This window comes from Rhamphochromis sp. 'chilingali', assembly GCF_963969265.1.
Source record: "Rhamphochromis sp. 'chilingali' genome assembly, chromosome: 18".
Taxonomy (NCBI): domain Eukaryota; kingdom Metazoa; phylum Chordata; class Actinopteri; order Cichliformes; family Cichlidae; genus Rhamphochromis; species Rhamphochromis sp. 'chilingali'.
This window is the reverse complement of record NC_137945.1, coordinates 27,472,297-27,495,296: the sequence shown is the minus strand read 5'-3', so window position 1 is coordinate 27,495,296 and position 23,000 is coordinate 27,472,297. Positions and strand designations below refer to the sequence as shown.

Below are 23,000 nucleotides of genomic sequence, written 5' to 3'. Positions count from 1 at the left end.
AGCTCTTTCACAGCCGGCAGATGTGGAGCACAGAGAGTAGTGTTTTCAAAGATTTGTGTCTATGTGGCTAAAGAAGGAGGTGCCTTGTATCTAAATGTAGAACAAACATCATTATATGCCACTTATTGCGTAGTATTTAAGAGTTCAGAACTCATAGTGTCAAACTGCGGCTCACAGCTACCTACAGCAGTTATGGAAACAGGCGTTTAACAGGGTGCAGGCAGCCCATACGGGGGAATAGTCATTGTATACGTGTATCAAGTTTCTGAATGCAGAATATGACTGTAATCTGCATTTTCATATGATTTTTAGAGAAGAAAATATGTCAAAATCTCAGTCGGTTCAAGAACAACATATGTAGAGCAAACATTAAAATCCCTGGCATGTGAAGGCCAGCAGGAGGGAGAGGCAGCTCTTTGGTCTTACATATTGAAACAGTGCACCACACAAGCCACATCTGTACTGCAAATGCTGGGCACAAAATTAGCTAAATTAGGTAAAGACCCTGCAATAATAGACACAAAACTCCAACAACCCCCTATGAGCAAGCAGTGAGTGACAGTGGAAAGGAAAAACTCAAAAGGTAAAGTTTTAACCCTAATGGTTAAAAGTAGAGAGAGTGTCTGTCTCAAATCCAGACTGGGAGCTGTTCCACAGTAGAGGGGCCCAAAAGCTGAAGGCTCTGCCTCCCATTCCACTTTTAATAATACCCTAGGAACCACAAGCAACCTTAGAAGGATGTGCTCTGGTTGGGGTGATATGGTACTATGAGGTGTTTAAAAGATGGATCCTGATTATTCAAGAACTTGTATGTGTGGAGGGGGATTTTAAATCCACAGGGAGCCAATGAAGAGAAGTCAGTATGGGAGAAATATGCTCGCTGCTTGTAGTTCCTCTCAGTATCCTAACTGGAGCATTTCAGATCAAACGAAGGCTTTTCAGGAAGTTTTTAGAACAAACTGATAATAATGACTTGCAACAGTCCAGCCTAGAAGTAAGAAGTACATTTCCTCAAGCATAATTTTCTGCTTCATGTTCATAAAAATTAAAATAAACCAATATTTGAATATATCTGAGGTCGGCCAATATCATCTCAGAAAATAAAAGCTCACCAACAGACAGCTCTGGCTCTAAGATATTTTGGGACATGTTTTCCCCTAAACTAAAAAGACTATTTATTCAGCATCTTCTATCAGTGTCATTGAAAATATATTATGGTAAATGGTAAATGGTCTGTATTTGTATAGCGCTTTATTATTTTGAATGAAGCATCTACCAAAGACGGTGTGGAAAATCCCCAAGATTTTAATACAAACGTCTTAACCAGCTTTTTTTTTGCTGAAGTTTCATTCATTCAAACACAAACTGCTTTTTTATTTTTTTTAATCGAATTGTCAGAAATAACAGGAAACTGCAGAGACATGCACACAGTAAAGACAGATCATTGTGCTTACACGTATAGTCCCCCCCCTAAAAGCCCCTTTCTGAGCATGAAAAATCCTGTTAATATAAACAAAGCCCAAGCTGCAGTATTTTAACACAATAAAATGCATTTATTCAACAGTAACACAGTAGCTTCAGACACAGGAAAAAGGGCAAAGACAGAGAAAGCTCATGAAAAGCACTTTCTAAAGGATCACTGTGGCAAACACCCAAAGTACACAAACCTTAACATCTGACAGTCTGAGCTATAGAGAGTACACAGTATAGCAAAACACCAAAATCCAGAAGAAGTTAACAAAGAACCAAAGAGCTGCCTAAAGAGAAAAAGGAAAAAGAAAATCCAGATGTGTTTATGGAGTTGTAAGGAGCAGGGCTTCAAGTATTCTTGTACATTCTATTAATGTCCTGCCAGTTGTCAAACAAAGCTCTTTAATAGTGTGCATTTGTGGTCCATAAAAAGTGACTGATTGGACCAAAACAAACAAAGAAAGGTGGAAGTTTTGTGTGTTTGTCATAGTTATAAGCCTGAAAGTAAGTAGTGTAAGTTTAAGAAAGACTATAAGAAAAAAAAAACATGCCGGAAACTTTTAAAAGAAACCGATTTATAGTAGGAGGTAATGCAGGCGAGCAATGAAGAAAGAAAGAAGCTTATAGATTGTCTGAGGTGAAAACAAGCACAGAGATAGAGCCCGTGGACATTAACTCATATCAGTTAATATAAATGACAAAAACCATCGACTGTGACTGAGATATTGCTTTTACCTGAGCCTCATTTCTTTTCATACGGGCAGAACACATTATGTAAAGTCTACAGAGCAGTACATTATTAGGACAGTCATGATGTCTTGAACTGGACATATTTTGAAATCATTTTTCTAAATGAATGAAATCAAGCCAAAGCATCACAGACAAACGGGGAAATTATCCAGAATTTCAGGATTTTCAAAGATTCAAACTCCAGTAAGTGATGGAAGATTTGTACTTTGCAGTTAGGGGACTCTCACTGATAGGGCACAGGAAGCGCTCGAGGCTGAAAAGAGGTAACATCAGTCAGACATAGGAGAGAAAGTGAGAAGGCAGAAAGGAAACGGATCAAGGACAGAGGAAGCGTTCAATAGTTCAGATGGACAGAAAAGCACACGAGAGGTGGAAAAGAGGTTAAGTAGACTGCATGAACCTTGAAATAAAATGGGTTACATATCCGATGTGCAGGGTGTTATGTTGAAACATGGGAGCTTCATGCTTCTGCTGTAGTTTCAGACTGAAAGCTGTGGCTCTTTCATTAATCATGAGTTTTGCCTCTTTGGCTAGGAGCAATGGCTTGGAGTTTTTATGAAAACAAACACACCCATACAGTGTGAAACCCCACTTAAACTTCCCCTGCAGAGAAAATTGCACCAACTAGCTGATGCGATGTTCAATCCAAAGTCAAACTGACAGAGGTAAGAGGTTCTGAAAAATGTGCGGTGATGTGTTTGCAGCGGTAGCTTCAAAGGCGGGATGATCATACTGTGGTGAGGTAGTGCAAAGAAGCATCTGCAGAGATCAAAGCTCCACACCAGGGTTTTAACATGACTAAGCTCCTCTCTTTTATCCAATACATTTAAAAGACGATGGACTTGCCTGACTAATACTGAACACTATCAGCACGTCCATTGATGTGATACAATACTTACTGTTTTCACTTTTTAAAGAATAAAAACCACGAAACACTCGTCTGCTACAGTGTTGGCCATTGTGGTGTGATAATGAATGCTTCTCTTTCTGTTGTAAACATTAAGCAGTGTTTTTTCATCTTTCATTATTTGCATCCAGACAAAAGCTTACTTGGCACATGCACTTTTGCATCTATGTCACTTTGATGATGCCTACCATACAGTCTTCACTGCTTTATACAGAAAGAGATAAGTTTATACAGAACGTATTTACGTTTAAAGAGATATTGTTGTATTTTCCATATATTCCTGTTCCTGTAATGTGCATAACAAAAACATTATGAAATCCATGTTGCCAATACAAACAAAGGCAGAACATTTTAATCACTGTTTTAAAGTCAGAAGACATTTGATGAAAGTGATCTTATTTGGCCTTGAAGAAGAGGTCAGAGGTTCAAAATAACGTGACATCCGGATTATTATTCCTTATATGCTGTCAATACAAAGTGACAGTGAGAAACATATTTTAAAGAGCTCTATATAGCATTATTATCTATAGACCCTGAAGGAGAGGTCAGAGGTCAAATGTGACAAACTTTAAATCTTTATACTGTACTTTCTATATGTTGACAATACACAGCACAGCATCATAGTTTCTAAGGCTTTTTGTCAGTTTTTAACCAATAAACCAATAAGTTGACCTTGAAGACCTTGGTGGGCCTAAGACGAATTTTAATTGTTAACATGATCCCACTCGACAACTTTTATCAGAATTCATCTCAACCTTTTGAGCTGTTTGTGTTGACAGACTGTATTACACGCACCCAGACGCTACCAAAAACATAACCTGCTTGGTGGAGGCGATTAAGTTCTAATCCTGACAAATCTGCAACACAGCCAACATGTCACGAATACCAAATCCGATCCGGTTTCACTTTCTTTCGGCGTGTGAACATGTGACACCGGATGAACGCAGTCCACTTCTGTATTTTGATGTAACAAGGCTAAGAGGAAACAAACATGGCTGCTCAACCGTTTTTCTGTTCACTGTCTTCAAAGCTTGGCAGCGTGAGCAGCATTTAAAGCCAAAGGCTCACGGAGACACTTGGCTCACAGAAACTATCAGCACTCCCCTAGTGCTGTTGTGTAAAACTAGTTATTGTGTTGTCAATACTAAGTTAAGTTTCCTGTTTTGTTAGCAGTCAGGGTAATTGTACCTCAGCACTAGAATGCAGTCTGAAGGCTGCCCTTCAGATTCACGACATCTAACAAACGTCCAACATCCACAAAACACATTTTTGTGTAGGAGCAAGTATGCATGCATATGTTGTCAGCAAAGGTCCTGGCTTCCTACTCAAAAGCCAATAGCTGTCAACACAAAGAAATGATATAAATCTTTCCTCTGCCCAAACTCTGTGTAACAAAGTGTTTAAAAAGGAAGAAGAAGAAGAAGAAGAAGTAATAGAGGGAAATCCCTAACCTTAAAAACATAATGTGCCACCCTTTTTTCTCTACCTTATAATTTTCTGATTTTCCCATGTTACCATTCTCCTGGCAACAGACATCTTCCAGACATAAGCGTAACTACATTATGCTTAACTTTTAGGACACGCAACCACAACCAATGAAGTGCCTGTGGAGAGCAAAGCATAACGAGGGAGCATGGGAATCAGTACAGTGCAGAAATGGCTCGCTCGCATGGGTTCAATCGTGGTGCCACAGGAGCAGAAGCTGGACAATAATAAGTACATTATATAAATAATAAATAAGCAGAAAGAAATGAAGCTCTGGACAATAGAGAGTGTGTCATGTCTCAACTATCACGCCACTGCTCCTCCTTCCTTTTTACTACCTAGTCTGTCTCTCTCGTCTAATTTCTTCAGTCTTCTAATAGACTAAATATGCACTCTTCAAACCCTGTTCTTGCACCACTTTATTATCATGTCTCAGCACGATCCACCATTATCTGTTTTGCTTTTATCTCTTCAAATGTCTGATGTGTTCTCAACTTAAAATCAGATAATGAGCATGAATTGGAGCGTTAACTGCATCGTGTAATTCATCATGATTACTTGGATGTTGTGCAAGTAGCCACCTCTTGAAAGACAAACTTTTTGACCGTGAACCGCGACAAAAATGAAAGACATGAGAAAGAAATGAGAGAGAGAAAAAACCCAAACAAGAACAAAACAAAAAGCAGAGGCTACAAAAAGGCAAAGCGTGGAGAAGGCAGCACACACAAGGAAAGGGAATAGGAAGAGTGTAAAAGGAGGACAAAGGAAAAGAGAAAGGTGGTGGTGGTAAGGAAAGAAGACAAGAGGATGGAAAGGGAGGAGAAGCAGTTGAGAGGGAACAAAGGAGATGCTGAGAGAAAGCACTCCGGGCTTTGCCTTCAAGGTTAAATCTAATGAGCTACGTGTTTATCGATGAAAGACTTGAGGACACAATTACATTGGGGAATGTAGAAATGTTCACACGCGTAGACACAAATGCAGTGCGCCCATCAACTCGAGGTAATCCGAAGACTTGCCGATGCTTGAAACAAGACTGTACCTCAAATTAACCTCAAAACACATCTCATTCTCTTGGTGTTTCCATGACAACGGGGTGTCATTTAGCTAAAGATGACCCCAAACCAACTCAAAACTTCACACGCGAAGATCACCAATTTTTCCAAATAGGCCATGATTTTTTTTTTCCTGTAGCTAGTTTCCCTTCATTTTATTCAACTGTCAGTTCATATTTTTCTCGTTCCGTCGTATTGTCTCTCTGATGCCATGTCATAACACAAGCTGACTTCAGTCCAACCGAAAGCAAAAGCAGCACAAGTGTAAGGATGGACGCCAGCCATACCAGCCAACCAGCCAACTTTGAACCACATCATAGTTGGCACAGTCTGCGATGTGAAAGGTGATGCAAGTGGCGCTGCATCTCTGTCTGTGATTGACTGCAACTCCTTTGCTCCTCCTCCTCCTCCACCCAGTGCTTTCACTGAAGCTGCGCTCATTAATGTCCAGAGTGATGGAGGACAACGCCATCAATCTTGCTTAGGACCACCACAGTTGAAGGCTTGGTGTTAGAGAAGAGCCACTGGTGGGGGTGAAATTGCATTGTTCTGGCCTGACTTTAGAGCACATGTGCATCTCTGATTGGTGGCAGTAAAGGTGAAGGGCGCAGGGCTAAAAAGATGGAACAATCAGCGCAGATAACACTGTTCCACATGGTGAGATCCAGGTACAGCAAAGTATTTTTTTATTGATTCCACATCTTCCCTTTTCTCTCTGAGTGATTTCTGATAAGGACTTCAAATTTAAAATCTTAAAATAAGCTAGCAATAGCACAGGACTGATGTAGTATAAAAAAGTCCATCACTGTTATAAACATCAACATATAGGCAAAGCTTTTTAGCTCACATAGATTTTTCTTAGTTTTAGCCAAACAAAAACAAAAACAAAACCACCCAAAAAACAAAAAATAGACAAGTATCAACCAGAATATGCAGGTTGGAATTTTTCTTGGGAAAACTGCAGATGAGAGATCCTCATTTACAAAGCGGTGGGTTGCTGGGAAATCTGTTTGGTTGACAGTGAGAAACTGGCTAAACCAGATCATTCACTTAAACCTCACAATACATACACAACAACACACATACGCACACTCGACTCTCTCTAGGATGTCATCAACACATGCCGGAGTAAAAACAAACATTAATTTGTAAGAAAGTTTCACTGAGGTTATAGCCTTACTATAAAACAGCATTCAAATTCAGTAGCACACAAATGTGTTAGAAACACAAACAAGCCAGAGGCCTTGTTCTGTCAGTTATACACCACTTAGCAAACTCTCAGGTGTAACGTGATCTAAGATACCCAACACCTACTGCCACTCAGCCTCCTCCTGGGGTTGTGTACAGTCGCTGCCTTTAATAGCAACGAGGAGGGGAAAACGCCAACGAGATCTCCAGGAAAGAGACGAAAGAAATCAATAAATGGAAACTAAAAGCATACTTGACAGTTTTTGATTGCATATTTAAGTCATGAATGTTGATTAAAGTGAAAAAATGTTACCACAGCACAACTACATCACCATTTTAATAGAGACAAATTCAAAACCTTATTGACCTCATAGACGTTTTTAGAATTCAGAAGCAGCACTCCTACAACTCTCTGCAGTAGCCGTCCTCCCACTCGATTCCTCTTAAACTGTAGCGTTTTGGAGAATGTGAGGATTTGTTTGCAGACAGCGGATGCTATTTGTAGGCCGTCTCCTTCCCTCAGATGATTACTGATCCCTAATCACAGGGTGTGAGTCCGTTGGCCTGTCAGTGGGAACTTAGCATGCTCCTAGCCTGACAAGCCGAAACTCATCTGTTATCAGTGTACGACAACACAATCAGGATCTTTAGTGTCTTTCCTACTCATTGTTGAGATGAGTCAGCGTCCTACAGAAACATCCTTCACTGGGAAAATCGGTCACTGTTCAGTGAGCAAACGAAAGGTCAAGACAAACACATGAAAACAGTAAGACTGACCCTGACTTCACTCTTAAATAGTTCCCATGTCTTTCAGCCGCACTTCCTCAGCCTGTACCGAATGACCCCATTTCATGGTCCAAGACTAATCATCCCACAACATGTTCTGTAACCAGAAAAAATGTCTGGGCAGGAAATTACTCCGCACAGATAAATCCGCAACTTTACATATTCATCAGCAACGTTCTCCGAGCAAAGACCCCATGCCAGCCATCAAAAGCAGACGAGCTGAATTTACAACTCATCTGCAGAAGCACAGTGTCTGAGCTGAAAATGTGCATAACCATAACCAGGCTACTCATGACAGTGCAGCTTTTTGCTTTGGGATGATCTTGTAAACTACACCTTTGTTTCTGTCTGACTATTTACAGTACACGGAGCGTGAAAGCACTTTTGTAGCCCCTCTGGCTTCAATCCTGCCGAAATAGATGAGTATAAAAGTAAAAGCCAACAACATCAATCAAACCACTCAAAATCTCTTGTATCTATGATCTGTCAAAGCATGCTGCAGTCTTTGTTTGTGCCAGCAAAACATAGTGCCTATATAAAACTATAATCTGGCTTTCATTTGATGTCTGACAACCAGCAACCAAGTTATTGCTTCTCTCTATCAATTAAAACCAACACATCGTATTCAACGTGATAAAAAAACTGACTCATCTCTGAATCGTTTTTCTCATGAAGAACTTGGTCGCCTTGGGGCGCAGCCGCACAATTAAGGGCAAGTTCACCTTCTCCAAAGGAGACGAATATTGAAGGCACAAGGTCACACACTGTATGGCATACAAGGTCATACGTGCTCTGTGGTATTGTAATAAAACAGCTTATTAGAAGCAGAGGGTCAGCAGAGGATTCACTCAACATTCCTCGTATATACACTTTAGATGTTCCAGAATGGGAACACACCAGAGAGGCTTCTTTTTGGGACTCTGTTCAGAGTCATAATTTATTTTGAAGTCTTCATCAGAGTTAAGCCACTCTAAACTCCCAACTACTATATTTCCCCAACAGAACCTCTTGAATCCCTGCATAACAGACAAGAGTGAATTCCCAACAAGAGAAGTGCTGATTTTATTATAAGACTCTAAGCACCAGCACACCAACCTGCCAAAACCTTTTTCCGTTGCATTCATTAACTTCACAAAGAGAGAAACCCACTTTAGCAGAGCAGCCAACTTTTCCTATCGCCCATTTCATGAGGCAATTCTTGATTCAAAATAAGTCACTGCAAATGCATGCAATATTTCACAGTCCCGCCAGCATCTAATCCCTTCTAACATCTAGGATTTATTTTTCTCCCGTAGCCCTGAGCATGCCGATTTCATTTCACAGCTCTGCCTGGATGTTTGAGAGGGAATCTTGGAGGGTAGAAGCTTGGAAAAATTGACACAAACAGATAAAAAGCCAGTCGTTTTAATGTATAAGCAGTGACACGTGATGTATTTCTCCCAGAATTTATATGAGGAGTAGTGCAAAACAAAATTTCACATAGGCATTCACAGGTGAATGATATGTGTTGTGTAATTCCTTATCCTATTACCATCACCATTATATGCAATCATTTGCAAGTGTTTTGGAATGATCCAGTTTAATGGAAAATAAAGATTGATATTGAATGAAGAAAAGATTATTCACTTATTTGGCAAAAGAAATGGAAGTGTCTGCACCGTTGGACACCAAAAAAGTAATAACACTGAGCAAATGAATTTAATTCCAGATCACTGGGAAAGAGTTCAAGTTCACATTCTGGTTATGGTTGATTAGTAAAGGTGTAGTTTGAAAGAGCTTTTTAGGTATCACTACAGTAATCAGGTTAGGGGCCGATGATGTCAATAGCATGAAAAGTTAAGCTTTGGATGCTGAATACTGGATGAATGATGAATACTTAAAAGTCCCAAACCCAACCCAGTTATATAAATGATGTTGCTTCAGTCATTATGCTAATTTGTAGAATAGTACAACATAAATGTAGCATTAAGACCAAATAATACCACACAGTCACTGCGTTACCAAGGCCCAGCCAGTTAAAATACAAGGATGTACTATTGGATTGTATTATTTCACTCTCAGATCATGCAATAGTACGGTATAGGAGCACAAACCGTGAGGATTTCTCTTCAGTTTCAGCAACACAGACGGATTCAGTTGTTAAGAATATGCTAAAAGTTTTAAAACCTATAAACCAGGAATAGATCCATTATAAGTACCAACTAAAGGTATTTAATGTTTGCATTGAGCCAACACTCAATCATCAAAACTCTGAGTGCTCCCGGTATTGATTAAAGCTTAGTGCAGCTGCTAACGTTACATGACCATGTTTATTTGTGTTATCCACTAAAAGAGAAGACTTTGTGGAGTGCTTGAGGGTTGAAAGACCCAGAGTGCCTTAGTGGGATTAAAAGCCAATGACAGACAAAGCCACATGATAACTTTGATGCTGTATATGAATTACTTTCAAAATCTAACACAGCTGAGTCAAGTCAGTGTAAGCTTTAAAAAAAATTGAAACTATATAAATCAATTAGCAATTAAGTTTTGATTCTGTGTTTTCACACAAAGTGTGTATAAAGGCTGTCATTCTGCCAGAGAGTCTTAAACTCTGCAATCATCCCCAGGGCTTCGTGTTATTAAATACGAACATGTTTACATAGGGAACCCACCTGGTACTCTTCATGATTTGTACATTTTTCAAGATCTTTCTATTGAAAAACTACCACTTTGTATATCCAGAGTAACAAACAGTTAATAAAGAACAAATTATGTTGATGGATTGTTTGCTTGGAACCTGAGATGGATTTTTTTGTTCGCATGGCGCATGTTCTCCATGCGCCTGCATTGGTTCTATAGGTTCTATAAAAACAAGGCCATAGTTTCAAGGTCAGAACATATATGCAGTCAACATGACAGTACCCATTTGTTTTTGGTTTTAGAAGTTGTAAAACTACAACCAACCGAGGGCATTGAAGTGAACAGCTAACATGGCTATTAGCTAACTTGGTTAGAAAGGTTCATCTGTGTTTTTAAATGGGAAATTTTGGCTAGTGGGGAAAAAAAAAGATTGAACAGCCGACTTTTCAAGAGTGTCTCCTTGTATAACCAAAAATGTGGCAAGTATGTACAGTATCACTCAGGCTGCCCACTTTACACTTTATATTTGTTTTTGAAAGGGAAACTTTTTGTATACCAAGCTGTTTGGACATTAACTTTCGTAACATGTTAAAGGGTGTTTCTCCCATCTATTCTTTATTTCCTTAACTTTCATTTATCGACATTAGCCAATATAAAGAGATTGGCAAACAGCTAATAATTAAAAAAAAATGCTGATAATATTGAAAGACCCCCTTGCCTTTGGTCCTTTCCCTCGAGGAAGGGAAAGATTGTACATAATCACCACTTATGTCAAACAAGGAAACACCTGTCGTTAAAAACTCAGAGACAAACGATATGAAGGCAACTTGAAAAGAGATATTATCAGGTAACCTTTGTGAATGAGGGACGAGCAACATGTTCGTTTGAACAGTGTTTTTGTTTATATGTGTTGAGTCTGCATATTGTCCATGTGCCTGCATTGCTTCTATAGACAGTAAAACACAAGGATGTAGCTTCCAGGTTAGAAAAATAAAGCCGATGTGGAAATGAATTAAGCCTGTGTTTTACCTGAAGGTCTCCATGTGGCTGTAGCTGTGATTGCATGAACTCTTCCAGTCCTGTAGAAGTCTACAGGAAAATGGGTTTCTGGACTTGACCTCTGTAAAGGCCTTCCTGATTAGTTTGTGGCCTCAGTAGCTTATTTCAGGCCATAATGAATAAATAATTAAGTCTCTTTGGTAAATACTGGTCACACTATATTTCAACATGCAAGATTATCTGTGGAATGCAGATTCACTAACTTAATAACAAGTCAGAAGCCAATGGGCAAGTAGTTTCCAAGTCAGACCGGCCTCATCTGGTTTTGTGAAACCAAGCTAATGATGGTGAAATAATCAATTTTGAAGCTTCAAAGCAGGATTTGGATGACACCACAGTAGCTAGGTCCATGTTTTTTGTACCGCCTGGCTGGTAGCATGGCTTCCTCCTCCAGTCCAAAGACATGGATGTTAGGTTAACTAGTGACTCTAATTTGGCGATCTCCAGTAGACAAAGTTTTGTATCTAGAAAACAGCACTCTACTGAACGTAGGGTTACATACAGCTTGCAGAAAACTGACTTGACAGTAAGAACAGAAACGTTCTATAAATTCAAGTATTAGTTCATTCCAAAGGTAAATTAGCAAGCAAAAATGTTAATAAAATCCTTAAAATTGCCATGTGTAGTGGGACATTCATGTTCTTGCTCATCTTCTACAAACAAAATAAACATTGTTTGCTAGCATATTACAATTGCTAGCATGTTATACTACGATAATTCAATGATAAATCAGTATAAGTGCTTTTTAAAATGTGCTTCACCAGAGTATTCTTGCGCAATTTAAATATGAGTCAGGTTTTAAATTTAATAAGGCTTCTAAACTTGAATGACTTTTTTTTTTAAGGATTGAGAGTAAAGCCAGAAAAAAGTAATAAATCCCTCAATTTCATAGCTCTACACACTACATGTTACATTATAATAAGAATATGGTGTTTTTCAGGTTGTACGTTTGTAAAAAATCTAACTTCTCAAAACATTTATCAGCTGTCACACTTTCAGAGGTTAATTTCTCGACTGTGTGCTCCAACACAGCTCTGTAACTGCAATCATGGCCATAAGTTGTTGACAAAACAGTGGATCACACCCAAGAAGGGCGGGCATGGTCTGCATGTCGAAACACCACAAACTGCATATTTGGCCTTTGCAACAACTTGCTCTTAGCTGAATCCAGCTTGAGGCAGGAATTGTCATCTCACGGAGACGTTTGATTAGAAAAACAAGATAGACATTCTTCAGATGGCTACTGTACCCAAAACAAAAGGAAATACCAAAATCCCAAAACTGTGAATGTAATAAATCCACAGATTTACTTTCTGCCCTTAAAAGTACGCTTTGAATGTTTTTATGGATAAGCATGGTTCTCCGCACCAAAGCTGTTAATGAGCTGCTAATTGAGACCACTTGACTTACTTGACCCTGCGGTCAGCTTTACGTTCGGTTCATCCCACCAGCCAGGGCAGGGTGAGCCACTCATTCAGTCAAGTAAATCACATCAACAACCAATCACTGCCCTGAACATCTGAAACTAGAGTCGACTGGAAACATTTTAACAGCCTGGTTGCTCCGTTTGTTTCTTCTTTCCTCTAAGCAGACGTCTTTACCCAAACTGACCTCCAAAATCCGTTTTATATTCACATTTTTCAAACTGTTCCATTGTGCCCGTCTACAGAGCTGTTTCCTTGGCTGCTCCCACTGAAGTTTAAGTGAACCAAAGAGATTATTTCTGCCTTCAGAGCAGCTCTGCCTCTAAGAAATGATTGTATAACTATAAGTGGAATCTTTAAAAGCTGCGAGAGCTTGATTTAGGAGCATCTCTTGACTCTGAAGCGGAGGCACGGCAGCCTATATGGAAACGTCATGCGTGTGTTTTAGAAGGGGGGAAAGAAGGAACCTCCGTGTCAAGACGTGCAAAGAGTAAACAATGGGAAGCTGTCAAAGCAGCCTTTAAGACTACTCTGTGAAAGCTGAAAGGATTTTTCCATCTGAGCAGGACTGGCAAACATAATATCTGGCCTTTCTGCCTAAAATACATTTAATTCAACAGCTTGTCACCTTGCTCAAGTTTTCCATTTAAAAATAGCCCAAACAGAGGTTAAGCAGTCCATCCTCCGACCAGAACGGCAGCTGAATGATGTGTTAATCTTTTCTGTTATATACCGGGCCCCTGCACGACATCAGAACTGCGTGATGGTGTTTTGACGTTTCTGGAAAAGCTTGATTTGATTTTGTTGAACTCTACCAACATTCCTGCATTGACTTGCCTGACAAAACAGAGTAAAAGACAGAATATTTTCACGTACTGAACAAAAAAAAAAGAAAAGAGAAGAGAAGACAAAGAAAAAAACATGAAGTAAAGGGTAAAGGAAATAACTTGGTTAATGAAAGAGGACGTCAGAGGATGGCTTTGCTAAAACCACAAGCTACAGGAGGGTTCTGGTTAACAAAAGACCGCTACTAATTCCACATGTTCTACTGTGTTTCAGCCGTCTGCCACGAAGCTCATTCCTTTGACTCCCCAACATCGCCGTTTAGCTACCAGTTAGATCAGCAGAATTACAACATGAAAGGAGCTTAATGGTAAGCTTTCAAAGAGCAGCCCTATTATCTTCTGGTGACTAATCTGCGATAACAAATGGAAGTGTGTCAGGTGAATATGGAACTAGACGAAGAGAGGAGCGGCAGGACACGCAGGAGCGAGACAGAAAACATGTGATGCAATAGAACGACTGATTAAAGATCGCAAAGATCAAATTATGGCATCTAATCACGCGTAAGCTATTGTCAGGGCATCATTAAGTACTGGATAAAATGCTCCATTTATGGAAGGGCAGAGAGAGGGAGAGAGACCGAGAGAGCAGGATCATGAATGTTGGTTGGTCAGAGTGCATTCAGGACCTCGTGGCGCAACGGTAGCGCGTCTGACTCCAGATCAGAAGGTTGCGTGTTCAAATCACGTCGGGGTCAGAGTTTTAAGATGCATCCTCTTTAATGTGTGCAAGACCCCTAGTGAGATAGATAAAACAACACCCATGACAAAATGTGAGTTTTTAATCCATTACTTAGAGCAGCTGTTAAACATCACCGACTTACACTATTCTGTCAGTTGACCACATAATCTGTGCCAGGACAGCTAAATATGTTGTAGCACAGGTTCTCTTTGAATAGACACAGAAATATATGAAAACCTCAGAGGTCCAGAACCACCAGATGTCCTCACTGTAGGGGTCGAAGGGTCCAGGGTTTTCTTTTGAGTCATGCAGTGGGATGGTTCTAGTTTCCTGCTTCTAACAGTTCAGGCTAATGTTTAACTGGATTATCTAAACTAGCAGGCTAAGATAACAAACAGTAACTCCCCACCATCATAAGCTAGCAGGGCCGTACCTAACAGTGAGAGCAGACTGGGCTCAAGTTTTAGGCTATTGTGCACACGCCGTCTGCTCTACCGGATGGAACAGTGGCACCGTGCGAGAGTAAGAATTGATTTCATATTGTGTAAGTTGTTGGTTGTTCTTCTATAGCGCTTCTCTACTCTACTTGAGCACTTAAAGGACTTTATACAACATGCCTCATTCACTCACTCAGACAAGCATTTTGTTTTTCACCTAAAAACGTTCTATGTGACAATCATGGGAGCAACCAGGGATCGCACCACCAACCTTCCAGACGACCTGCCCCACCTGCTGACCTACAGCCAAGTATTTAGATCAACATTTAGATGCTTTCTGGGTTTGGGTTCCTTCTTCAGATGTGTTGGGGGGGTTGTAGTCCCATTGTGTTATATTCAACTTCAATTGTTTTTTCTGTGCTTTTAAAGCATTCTTCTGTTTGCTAGCAATTTTTTAAGATGCAGTGCATTTGAATACTCAGGCCACCGTACAAGACAGTGTTAAATAACTCAAGTAACATGTACAAATGTTATATTCAAATCCTACTTAAACAAAAACAGAACATTTTTATTAAAATGAAAGTGCCCAATATGCACAATTTCACAGTCACATGCATGATTTTATTAAGCTCACTAAACCATCAGTTACCGGTCAGTTGTTTTTAATGTGCACAGTGTGTCACCTTCATGATGGAGCTGAAGCCAGCTTTTCAATTAACAGAATAAACTGGGTTAATCTTTGTTTTTGTATCAGATTATATCTCTGTTTGAGATCTCATATTAATACTTTCACTGTGCAAAAAAGGTATTGATTTAGACAAGCCTCTGCAGGAGTGACACACAAAACAAAAAGAGGAAAGTGTGCGATTTAGCGTGTTTTTCACTGATGTCTGACCCTGTGGGCAAGAGTCTTCTCGTTTTTCTTCTCTTTGCTCTTTTTTCCTTTTCCTTTTGATCATCCATTTTTCTTGCCAGTTTGCATTAATGTTATCAGTAGAGATAAAGATGAATTCATTGGCTGCCTAGCTGAGAGTGGTACATAGGCCCATATGTGCATCTGTGCTGCTCACACGGCAGCGACTGGTTCAACTCTGATGCCTGGATTCTGGCCGCGGTGTCAACTTATTTGTTTTTTTCTGGTTAAGCTGACTCCTCGTGGCAGCCCAGAAACAACACTCGGGCCACTGTGCATGTCATTTTCCTCCTGTTGGGCAATTTTATTTTTAGCTCCGGCTACGGGAAGGAAAGCTAGTTGGTGTTTAATATTTTGGCTCAGTCACACTGATGTAAATCTGAACAGAGGTGAGAAAAACTCCCAATAAACCAAAAAGAATTCATGTTGTTTAGCTCCAAGGACAACGAATAAACATAGCAAAACATAGCAAAAAAACCTGTAAAACTACAACAGAAGCTGACCTTCACATTGAATGAGCTAACACAGGATATATGAAGCTGGAAAAGAAGTCATCCAATGGCTTGGCGTGGCTTGAAAACATAGCCCGCTTTCATTGCTGCGTTACGCAGTTATTGCCAGGAATTCCACTCAGCTTTGTCTGAAACACATAAGCTAATGGCTTTAAATTCAGCTTTCCCGGTTACAAATGTTTTGCTCTCTGTTGGCTTTGCATGCATGCACTCCACCCCCTTACCATGTGCATAACATATCAGCACCTGTGTGTACACCTGAGAGGCGTTCTCCTCAGCAGGAAAGCCCTAATGTCTGCTTATCTTGACCCTGAACAGAGGCATTGTTTGGGTTAGATAAAACGTCCCAGAGTGTGGTGTCATTGTCCTTGATGCCGTCCACACAAGCAGGGAAACTTGCCAGACAGTCATTGAATCACTAGTCTCAAATTCTGCTTAAAATCTAACCATATCCAAAGCTGCATAAATGTGTAGAATACAGTGCTGGTCTTTGCATGGCACAGGGAACGTTTGTGTTGTGCTATGTTGGCTGTGTTACACTGTAAAAAAAAAAACAATCCTAAAAAAACAGTAATATTCCAGCAGCTGGGGCGCCAAAACAATACCAGAAAATACCAGAAAATAACTTTCTCATAAAAATATTTTCAGTAATGACAATACAGTTTGTTGCCCTAATTTTACATGGGATTTTGCCCTTTTCAAGTGCTTTTAAACATTAAATTAGGAACATTTTAATGTGATTAAACAATGAAATTACCTATAAACAAGGTGAATGAATGCGGCAATATTAATAATAATACTTAAATGTACAGAAATATACAGTTAACAGTTGGTTTAAATAACAATAATGGATTGCATTTATATAGTGCTTTTCGAGACCCTCAAAGCGCTTTAAAATTCCACTATTCATTCACTCTCACATTCACAAGGCAAGCTACAGTTGTAGCCACAGCTGCCCTAGGACAGAGGCGAAGCTGCCATATTGCACCATCGGCTCCTCTGACCATCACCAGTAGGCGGTAGGGGAAGTGTCTTGCCCAAGGACACAACGACCGAGACTGTCCGAGTTGGGGCTTGAACCGGCAACCTTCTGATTACAAGGCGAACTGCCAACTCTTGAGCCACGATCGCCCTTCCTGCACTTTCTGGACAACTGAGCAAACCAACATTTGGATTGTGACTGTTTTACTCAAAGACTAGTAGCTAATAGTGGCTGTCAAGACTGAGTATGGAAGCAGGGACAGTCCTCAGTCAGCTGGAAAATGACACTGTGTTGACCAGCTTGAGAGAGAAAAAGAGACAAAAGAGAAACTGGGATCTAAGAAAAGATGAAAAACAAAAAGGAAACTCAAGAAAAGCCAGAAGAGAAAACAAAAAAAAGAGGATGAAAGGTTAGTGAGGCCACACTTTTTTTAGTGTGCTACTCTGTTCCCTGCTGTGGTAGAATTCAAGCGCTGCCTCCTGACCACAGTTGAACCATAGAACTTCTTGTACTCAGTTACAAGCCATCACATTGCATCCCATCATCCTGGCCGGCCTTCTCCACTCAACTCACGAGATGAAGCCCCCCCCCCCCCCCAGCAAGTTTCAACTAACTTCCATAATCCTATTCACAGACTGCAGCTTCTCTCTATTACGTAATCACTGAATGAAGTGAGCTAACAGGCACTGACAACCCTTTCAAAGACACTTCCCACTTTCCCGCTGTGGCTTCTTCCTGCACAGCTGCCCCAGCGCAGGGTAATATTAGCCCCTTACCTGAGAGCAGATGAGGATTATAAAGCTATGCAGAACTTTTACTAACAGCAAACAATTCCCAGAAGAGCCAGGTGAATCTGATGTAGCAAACAAGATGTAGCTTTAACATTTGCTTGACAGACTCTGATAAACAAATGTGTCTTCTTACAACTACGATGACTGCTCTCACTGTCAACTATAAAGCCAGGAGCCCCGCGATAGACTGCCGACCTGTCTAGGGCGTGCCCGCCTCTCCCCCTATGACAGCTGCTCACGTAAAAGCCTGTGTAAGCAAAATGTCAAGCAGAATGTGTGACCTTTCACCACCGTTTTCTTCTGGCTGAGCTTTCAGAACTTTGTTGAAAACAGATGATTTAACCTTGCCAAATTCTAGTGTTGTTCTCACAAAGCCTGTATTTTAGAGCAGCTCAAAGCATGGGGAGAACAGAGTCAGCACGAGAACCTGAATATTTCTTCCCTATCACGGCATGGGAAGGACTGTTATTTTGCATCCACATGGTAATCAAGACAGTCAGCAGCTCACAACAATTCTCTGAACAATGCAAGATCACTGATTTGAGTGCAAGTATGAGTTCCAGGGTTTCTACAGTAGATTAATACACAGTGTTATTATATGATGATACCATCTTATGCTGCAGATATAATGTATATTAAAGCTAAAAGCATAATATGAAAATCTGCAATGTTGTTTTGCCTGTAAGGACATTCCTACTTCTTCTTCTTCATCTTCTTCTTTGGTGTATTTAAACAATTTGGCTATGCTGCAACATGCCTTAAGTCTGCATTTGCGTAATTTGGGGAAAAATAAAGAGTCATTATGAGCTTATGAGGCTCTACAACACATTTAGGGCAGGCATTACAGACAAGTAGGATTAAATAATTCAGTTCTTCAAAGATTTAGAGCCACAACCTGTGGATCCAGTAGTCATTTATTTAAATGTACGATGCTGCAGCAGATACGGGTGAAACCAGAGTACAAGGGGAAGCATTGAGCGCCAGACCTCTCCGTCACATCCATGCAGGGTTTTGTGTTCCACTGGATAGGCCGCAAAATAAAACCCTCATATTGCTCCTGCTTAGCTGACTAAAAATTTGGTGAATACACCAATATTACTAGTACTAAAAATAACAGCTTGAAAAGAGAAAAGCAGAAGAAGAAGCCCAAAATACCATTTAGCATGAACCCTTCAAGGCTGTGCATAATGTAGACCAGACTGACTCTAAAGTTAATGGTGCTTGAGTGGGAGTCTGCTCTTTCAGGTCCCACTGAGCCTGTGACAAAGCCTTCAAGAGTCTCTGGAGAAGATCAGGTATGCCAGTACAGCATGTGATGTTGTCTGACTGACTGCCTGACTGAGCTTGGCGACTTTAATACAGCTAATGGCGAACCTCAAACACATAAATGTAAGAGCAACGATGAAAAGAGCACAGCATTACCAGGGCAAGTTAAGCACTGCTTGCAAAAAAAGTCATTAGAATTGAAAATGGTTCACGTATAAAAGAGTTAAATAAGGACATTACGGTCAGGCAGAAGGTAAGTGGAGTCAGAGCAACTTTAAAATATAGGCTCATCGGATGGCAGCTGCCATAACTGACTGATCCACTGTGAACAACAAGATTAAATGGCAAAAAGTGCATAATTGTTTCCAAGGGTGAGAACCAAATGAATAAGTCGCAGCAGTGAAAGTGACCTGTGGTTGAGATTCTACTCTGCTGCAGACACAGACAGCTGTGGACACGAAGTCATTCATGTTAGAGTTCTTTCAAGTCAAGTCCGCCTGAAGGGCACATGCATAACTGGTGCATTGTAGAGCCTCCATGACGAGACTGTGCTGTAAACCAATAAATCTGCAGCCAAGCAGAGCCTCACGCTCGCCATCTGATCAATCAGAACCAAGTGGACCCCAGCGTAAGAGTCGAATATGAATCTATAGCACACCATTAAGAAATCACACCGGAATGCCAAAACTTTTGGATCTTCTTTGAGTATGTGAAAGCATGGAAGAGTTTATGACAGTGAACACCTCAAACTGTTACTAGGCGTCATTTATAGGCCCAAGTGTTGCTGGGTTTTTGACCTTTTCAGGCTTCCTCCTCTCCTCCATGTGTCCTGGAAGTAGGTGAAGTTGTCTGAGGAACCTCTACCCTGCTTTAGATCCCTTTTATGAGCCATCAGATTAAACACCTGCCAAACTTTGTCGATATGTTTCCGTGAGAGCAGGCATTTGGCGTCTGAAACATCAGGTTCTCGGCTCTCCCTGTTAAAGCTCAATCAAATTATCAAAAAGCTCAATTTGTCAAAAATGTATTTTATGCATAATAAACTAAGATTTTATGACTCGGATAAAAATGACATTATAATGTCGGCATGCCAAGAAACCTTAAGGGTAGCTACTAAAAACAAACAAGCCAAACAAACTTATGGTTCAAGGGTTGGGCATTCATGCATTGCTTTCAGCTGTTCTATGTGTCATTATGCCTTCCTGTAGTCCAAAGGTCTTCTGGCGCATGGCACAGTAGTTTTTGTTGAGCCGAAGCCAAGTGATCTCCACAGGGAATGCACACTTCTACGTTTACAGCACAGCTGCATGGATCAATGGAGCAGTCGCCTCCATTCTGCTGAACCATGGAAAACCATCAAGCACTGGTAAACAGAGGAGTGAACGCATGTGTGTGTGGGTATGTACGTACGATTGCTGATGTGTGTCTAAGAAGGAAGTGATCTTCATGTGAGTAAATGTTGACCCATATCATCCACGTTTGCCTACAGCAGGAAGAATCTGCTGCTAAATTCTAGCAGCAAGGTTGAAAGTGTTTTATCTGTCACCAAGAAGGTGATCGGAGAGGCTGTAAACGAAGCACTGCGTGTCTGGGATTGTGCTGATTGTTCTATCCATGCCACCACTGTAAGCCTGGCTAAATCTTGGCTGTAATGTCTTCTCTCCAAGAACAGAAAACAGGAACACTGGAAGAAGGGGAAAAAAACAGCATGGTTTTGCCAAGGTATTCCATCCTGCTCCAGTGTTAACGTGACTCCAATTGTAATAGCACCCACTGGCAAAGAGGAGAAAGTGCTGTCACTGCTAGCCATGGCAACAGTACCAAACTCTAATTCATTCATTAGTCATTTAATGGGCTTTAAAGCTCGGCCCACAAAAACCCACAAAAGGGAAAAGCAATCAGTGTGCTCATTCCTGTTTGGCACAGGGGCTTCACACGGCCATGTGTTCCATCATTCAACACATGAAGGCTTTTCTTTAAACATGTAGTTGGACGAGCTCTCATAAAGCCAACAAGCTCTGCTCTTTATGTTGTATTATGAAGACATTATAGTAGATTAAGGATGATCCTATATTGTCTAGACTCTTACATTACAGTGAAGCAGCCTAATTGTGATATAAGAGTGTGTGTGTGTGTGTGTGTGTGTGTGTGTGTGTGTGTGTGTGTGTGTGTGTGTGTGTGTGTGTGTGTTCTTACACCAGGCTGCACACATGCATTTGACAGTTACCCTCCTTCACTGCTGGCTGATCCGGTTTGAACTCCATGCACTTTTGCACACTTTTCTGCCTCTACTGCACAAACCTGAACACTTTCAGTGTCCCAACTTTTTGGTGGAGACTAAAAAGCAGATACACACAAGCGACACACCTATGATAACAATGAAAAGCCCCCCTCCCCCCCTCGTTTGCGCACCCCTGGACTCCCATACCCCATGCGTCGGGGGCCCCTGGGGTTCTCGGCTGTCTCTTTCCCTCTTTCCCGAAAAAAGCGCCATGTTGAGGCTTCAGTGTGGACTCGGCACGCTGCTCCGCGGAGCGTTTACAGAAATCACCCCGGGGCTGAGGTGTGTGTTGCCGGGGACTTACCTTTGCGATCGCCTTTTTGTACCTCATGGCCGCTTGTTCGATGAGACTCTGGACTTTTACATTCCCATCTCCACACGGAACGACCACCCGGGTCCTCCCGAAGCACACCGTCACTTTCATTTTCCTTTTTTTCCCTCCGCCGCGTTAATTCCAAAGAGGAAAAAGCCGCGTCAAAGCGACAATAACCATCCCCGGCGCTGCGTGGGAGCAGAAAACACCGAAACCCCCAGCCTGTCGACCCAAGCGGATTCGTCTTTGTGCCCTGCGTCCTCGAAGGAGAAGAGAGAAGCCCAGCATAAGATCCAGCGGCAGGGCTGGGTGGCGTCCTCCCTGTGCGGTGTTGACTCACTTACAGAAAGTTCCCAGCAGAAAAAGCCTCCCCAGCGAGAGCGCACAACTGGACAGCTGACAACCGACACTGCGTGTGCGCCCACATGTCAGAGCAGGCACGAAGAATGTTCCCAGCGCGGGCTGATCCATCTCAGTTCACTTTACATTTCCCTGCGTTTTTATCATATAATACATAAATTTGAAAAACTAAATAAAAACTTGCGCTGGCAGGTGGTTATCAGCAGAGAGTGGTGAGGACTGATAGGGTAATGGAACATTTTATCCAACAAAACCCGTATTTTTTCTGACCTATGATCACAGTGGCGAGTAATCAGTATAACTAAAATATAACTTAAAGGGGTAACCCCCCTCCCCCCCATGTGATTAGTAGTTATAATGCTGTGGTCTTTGAAACGATGGGGGGCAGGGCTGGATTAAGTCACTAGAGGGTAACAGGGTAAAAAAATGACCTGTGGGCTCCATACAAACTATGAAGGGGGGCGGCGGAGGTCTGGAGGCCTTGGGTAGTTTTCCAGGCAAGTTTGTGTTGTTTAAGGCATGAGCCAAGGTTTATTTTGGATTCACTTTTCATGCTAGAAATATTTAAGTACAGATGTTCTGACTATCCTACAGGCCATTCCTGTGGGTAATATCGAACTGAGATCCACGAGTGTGGGAGTCACCGCAAGCCAATGGCCTCCTGTGGGCTCAAGCTTGGAGGGCAGGCATATTGGAGTAAGCAGTGCTCGTGCATCACCGCGCTTCGATCTGATGAATGTGGTGATGGATGCTGAATTTCATTTTTAATAAATAATGCAAAATGAAAGGCAGAATGCTATCAGACAGAGTTGCATAGAACAAAGTCTCATTTGTATTTGACTATGCTGATTGCAAAGAATATATTAATGTAATAAATTATT

General features: G+C 41.1%; 1 protein-coding gene across 2 annotated transcripts in view; it reads right to left on the bottom strand.

Moving 5' to 3' along the window:
* LOC308385851 (partitioning defective 3 homolog) overlaps positions 1 to 22,761 on the bottom strand; it is a 354,241-nt gene extending 331,480 nt beyond the window's left edge. Inside the window, exon 1 of one of the 2 annotated variants that reach the window (XM_080865038.1) lies at positions 21,751 to 22,761. In XM_080865038.1, coding sequence (XP_080721164.1) covers positions 21,751 to 21,870 — 120 coding nt within the window. In that variant the 5' untranslated portion in view covers positions 21,871 to 22,761. The remainder of the gene's footprint in view (positions 1 to 21,750) is intronic. The other variant, XM_080865037.1, reaches the window with a different exon arrangement.
* Between the last annotated feature and the right edge of the window lie 239 nt (positions 22,762 to 23,000).